At 41.6% G+C, this 5,372-nt stretch overlaps 1 protein-coding gene across 1 annotated transcript; it reads right to left on the bottom strand.

Annotated features, from left to right (window-relative positions):
• Positions 1-966: 966 nt before the first annotated feature.
• On the bottom strand, positions 967-5,298 carry LOC104964170 (sodium/potassium-transporting ATPase subunit beta-233). The gene is made up of 6 exons (XM_010792890.1): positions 5,250-5,298; positions 4,961-5,089; positions 3,849-4,004; positions 3,253-3,437; positions 2,609-2,692; positions 967-2,519 (listed from the first exon to the last, which is right to left on the bottom strand). Exons 1-6 carry the CDS (start codon positions 5,296-5,298, stop codon positions 2,259-2,261), a joined length of 864 nt encoding a protein of 287 aa, XP_010791192.1. The 3' UTR covers positions 967-2,258.
• Positions 5,299-5,372: the final 74 nt, after the last annotated feature.

Here is a 5,372-nt window from a genome sequence, read left to right as displayed (position 1 = left end):
ATAAGCCTTAGTGTGCAATTTTATGTCTCCAACCGGGAGAAAATATGGCCACTTTCTGGCCAAAACTGCCATTTTAGATCCTGCAAATGTCATACATGGATTCAGCATCCTCAATAAGCCCCACACCCACAATGTTTTTTCCAAATCTGCCATGCCATTTCAGAACTATTGTCTGCATAGTGATATTTAATGCACCTGATGCTAATTGTGCAAATTGCCCAACATATGCAAGTTAGCATCCGGCAGTTTTTATGTGCTGGGGACCCCTATTATATTTCCCACTCTATAAATAGCACTCTATGAGCTGGCAATTTGACAAGTGTGGGGACTGTGGGAGGAAAGCCTGAAGGAAACATATTTGATACATACTGCAAACGAACAATAAGAGACTGAGTAAGGGTCTTGGTCGGAGGGAACTGGTTTATAAGAGGCTGCTGGCCGTCTGTCGGTCTGCTTGGCTGGCCCTGTTGGCCCCCCGGTTTCTGGTGACCCGATACATGCTTTCTGGTGGTGTCTGAAACAACATCCCTCTGTCAGCTAGAACACAGCAGCAGCTCCTGTAATTACAGAGCCGTGTGTCGGCACCACCCCCCACCCCTGCACAGCTTAGTCACTGCATTCAACATACTCTTGTAAGGGGGTGGCTAAAGTAAGCCACACAGACAAAAAGAAGGACAAAGTATATAAATATATTCATATATTTCTATGTTTAAATGCATGGAGTGAGTAAACCAGTACAGATTATTTGTTTTAAATCAATGCAGTTTTGGTGTTTTTGGTTAGCATGGGTCCTTTCAGACTGGGTACAAATGTTAAAAATAAAAACAGGACATATTCTAATGGTCAGGTTCATACTTATATTATGGGTTTCTATTATTTCAACACAATTTCATGTTCAAATACTTTCTGATCAGCAGTTGTTCAGGATGTGGATTTAGAAACAATAATAGAGAAAACACAAGAAAGATCCATTATGATTTTTATTTGTTTCTATCTCTGATTAAATGACAAAGCTGGATGAACTGATGGAGAGTGGACTGATGTTTAAGGTGAGTGTTGCACATCAACATGAGATCCTATGGAATATTAAAGTCATCATCATTGATCATCTAAAGCCACTGAGCTCGGTAAGAAGTCATCTTTTTTCAAATGCATTAAAATCTGGTGGATTTCAAATTCATTCTACACCTAACTACATTCATGGCCAAAACAAAAGGAGGTAACCATTGAAGGCGAGACATTGACTTTAGCACTTAACAGGATGAAATCCTCACAAGTAGTGCATTGCTTCTGATGCGCGCTTATCTTCCAAACTGTCACTTTGGTATTGCATTTATACATTACAATATTCTGCAAAGAAACAAAATGTACAACTGCATAAATATAAAATTATTCCACCATGTTTTAATGGCTAAAAGATTCAGAGTTACACCACAATGCTGTGATGAATCCAGCAAAAAGAAAATCTTGAGTTAGCACCGTACAGCAGGCAGTGTCTAACAGGCTGTACACACAACTCAAAAAGGCAAAATCAAAAGTAAAAGGCATGAAACCAAGTAATAAAACCCCCACAAAAATGATTTAACAAAGCGAAAATAGAAAAAAAAGGCAAAGTAAAAGAAGAGTCCCCGTGATCAGATGCAAAAAGACGAATAAAAAGAGGAAAGAAGTTCCCTGGAGTGCAGCCTTTTCCTTACACCGATCAGAAGAGTACTAATGTCAATCATTTACTTAATTGGAGTGTGTGTATATATATATATATATATATATATATATATATCTGACACACACAAAACTGCTAAAGCTTGCTCACAGAAGAAATGTGTGGTGTGGAAGGACCAGATTTTGCGACTAATGCCAAAAAGATCTACTGGAACCACGACGAAGGCAGCGATGTGCAGAGGGACAGACGTGGCAGAGATGGATTTTACTCTACACTCATCAATGAACAATGTCCCATGGCTTGGAGAAAAGTCTCATTTACAGCTGAATAAATATATGTTTATTAGGCATATTGCTACTTTTCCTCTTAATTAAGCTAGATAGAAGTGTAGAAGCTAGTGATGAAAGCAGGAAGATTACATCGGTCCCCTATCAGGTATGTTCTGTCATTTATTCATTCAAGACTATTTGTGATTGACTTAACCGCTACAGACTATCCCCCTTACTTATAATCTTCTACATGACTATTGTATTTAGTTTAGGACAAGGAAGGAAGGGAGGGGAGGGGAGGGAAAGGGCTATGGTCCTGACGCCGGTCATAAATTAGTGATGGTCAGCTTGAGGTCGAAGCGTCCCTGGAAGCGGTCCTTTTCGCTGTAGTCGATGTTGTCCCCGTACACTTTGCACTCGATACGCAGTTCAGTGTTCATGGTCAGGTTGGCGAACTGTATAGCCACCAGAGGCTGGAGGTAGTGGGGGTGGAGCAGCTTGCCGTAGTAGGGATAGTACTGCATGGGGAAGCCGCCGCCGATACCCAAGTACTTAACCTCTCCGACTTTACCGGCATCTTCCTCTCTCTGGGAAGAGACAGAAACAGATCAAACCAATGAAGAACAGACAAAGGAAAGCAATCGCATGCTAATGTTCCAACTGAAGAGAGGTGTACCCTGTTGGTGCAGAAGATGGGGATGACGTTGGGCTGCACTTTGGGCTGAGCCTCGTCGGGGATACTCTCGTTAGAAGTAGGAGGCTGAACAGGAACAGAGGAGAGAGAGGCTTTTTATTACGGGAACAAATAAAATAATAAACATGCACTCCTTTTGTTAGGAACTGGTCATAATTCTCTAATGAAAAAACTGAAAAGCTGATTAACTGAAAACAATTTAGGATTAAATCCAAACATATCATGGTCATGTTATATTTACCTTGGCCCAAAGCACTGTTTTACTTGACAGAGCCTGAATGCACCTCAATACAAGTCAAAAGCACTTACATTTACTACCTATCCTTATAGTATCAAGGTAGCTGCGGAGAGCTCATACACTAAGACGTTTTGTAAGGGAAAGCTATGATTTACCACACGCTGATCTGGGGACTGATGGATGCCGTTTTGGAAGCTTCTCCACCACTAATGTATAGGGTTCTGTCACTTGAACTGCACCTTGAGGATACGCAGCATCACTTCCGCCGAGGCATCAAATTACATTGAAAGAGCAATAATTCTCCTCTCATGCAACACGATATCAGTCGATGGCAGTCTCATTTCCTGCAGCAAACAACCCCTTTGTCTTGTATAATATTTAAAATTACCTTTGGACGGAAGTTGACAATCCTGTTGAGCTTGACGATGAAGCAGGGCTTTCCCTCCTTAAAACCAAAGTATGGGTCGTCCAGGCCGGAGCAGGGGCCCAACCAGGACCTGGAGAAACGGCAGGCCTTCCTGATGCCCACATCGCTCTCCAAGTCGCCTCGGTTCTTGTACTCTTGTGCTTCCTCTGGAGGAGGAGGAGGGGGGGGGGGGGGGAGAATGGTTAAATTAATTTAGAATAAGGATGCTGATTTTCCAAAGAAGGCCAATACTATCGTCTCCACTGAGCTTCCTGTACTTGATAATGCAACAATGTTCAATTCTGTCCGCTATTAGCCTTAGATTGGAGATGTGTGCACTTGTCATTGTGTCAAATGTTTAAAGAATACAAATCTTTAACATCTTACAAGTCCCAAATTTGCCAAGGATGTCAAATTGCATGGCTGAATTCTTTTGGGGGAAAGTGGTATCAAATAGTGCCTGAGCGTCTACAATATATTGTATTATATGTTCATCATATATTACCATAATAAAGCTTCTGTGAAGAGTTGTCTAACTTTAACAAGAGGAGCCAATGGGACTTCAGAACTCAACCTACCTCCACAGTCCTCGAACTTCATCTTGTCCGTCTGCCACTGCTCGTCATACTTGGCCATGAAGTCCTTCAGGGCCTTGGTGTAAGGCAGGAAGGACTCCAGGTCGTTGACGTTGAAGGCCACCTCAGCTTTGTCTGATCGCGGGGTGTGTGAAAGGCCTGCAGGGAGAACACATCAGCCGCTAGTTATCAACAGTAAAACCAGTTCATGGTTACACTGCAGTTCCATCATCCGCCCTATCAAACACGACATATTAGATGGCACGTTCAGGAACGCGGGCTGCAGCCAACTAGTGCAGATTCCGTTTAGATAATCAATATTAATATGCTATATTAGGCTGAATATGGTCCTGTCTGTCGGGAACACAGGAACAAGATACCAATGACTTTTAGAAATTGGACAACCCCCATAATGAGATACATTGAAATGTTAATGGTTTAACAAGCATTTGTTACAATCATAAAACAATCTTTGCAATACTGTTGGAATTAATAAGTTCTATAAGTGTTCTGTGCAGTGACTACAGACGTTTTATTCGTAAAAATAACAATTAATACTCAACTAGTTTGTCAAATGACATGCCATGTAAGACTTGATTTTAGTTCCGTTGGAGCATATTTCAGAATAATAACATATGAAATGCTAGTAGGGGATTCTGTTGAGACACATGAGCTCAAATGGGCTACTGTGCAATTGAAAATGTATCTCTTAAAGAAAGGAAATGTGTGTTTTTAGTCAGTCTTAACTCCTGACCTGCATTGTTCGCTTCATGTTTAAAACTCTAGTCAGCTGACCAGAGATCAGGTCATTGACAGGAGAATTACATGTGACAACTGTGTTTGGATGGCCTCAAGTGAACACATGGATACGCCTCTTGTTTAAGTCAAACAAAAGTCAGGGAGAAATACTAGGGGTCTATTTGGATGTTTTTTTGGCTAATGATCTTAAATCTTTTTTATTTTTTTTAAAATCGGGAATTCATCCCCAGACTGTCATGGAAAACAAATATGACTAATGAGGCACTAATCCCACAGACCCCAGTATTTGACCCTTTTGATTATCCTAAAGCATTCACTTGCATCCCGACATACAGGAAGTGGGGGCCACTCCTTACCAGGGGGGGCGACCCTGTCCTGCCAGGTGGGTTTGTAGTTGCTCAGAGTGAGCAGCAGGGCCTGGATGGTTCCGATGAAGATTCCGGCCAGGCAGCCATAGAAGATGACGTAGAAGGCAATAATTTTGGCTGTGGAGGAGAGAAAGAAGAAAGGCTTTCAGTACAACAGGGGGGGGGGCAAAGTCTGCAAAATCACGTGACTGGTCAGTCTTGATAGGAGTCATGAAACTCTATATGTGACATTATATTCATACCATCTGATATTTATACAAAAATTTTAAATAATCACCTCTAGATACTGGAGCTACACTGAGTGGGATCTCCTGACTCAGGTTCATTATGTAACAGCTACACCTTTATGATACACTACATTACTATTGTAGCATACTACCTGAAACTGACCACCCTGTGT

Source organism: Notothenia coriiceps, unplaced genomic scaffold, assembly GCF_000735185.1.
Source record: "Notothenia coriiceps isolate Sejong01 unplaced genomic scaffold, NC01 NC01_scaffold00036792, whole genome shotgun sequence".
Lineage (NCBI taxonomy): Eukaryota > Metazoa > Chordata > Actinopteri > Perciformes > Nototheniidae > Notothenia > Notothenia coriiceps.
The sequence above is the reverse complement of the archived record's forward strand: the minus strand, read 5'-3'. Positions and strand labels throughout refer to the sequence as shown.

Bases quoted from the DNA above. Each gene is read 5' to 3' on its own strand.
- LOC104964170 (XM_010792890.1), bottom strand. From the start codon at position 5,298: ATGAACCTGAGTCAGGAGATCCCACTCAGTGTAGCTCCAGTATCTAGA. The intron at 4,005-4,960 runs GTAAGGAGTGGC...TTCTCCCTGCAG, and splicing joins GGACAGGGTCGCCCCCCCTG to GCCTTTCACACACCCCGCGA. The intron at 2,520-2,608 runs GTACACCTCTCT...GTCTCTTCCCAG, and splicing joins CCATCTTCTGCACCAACAGG to AGAGAGGAAGATGCCGGTAA.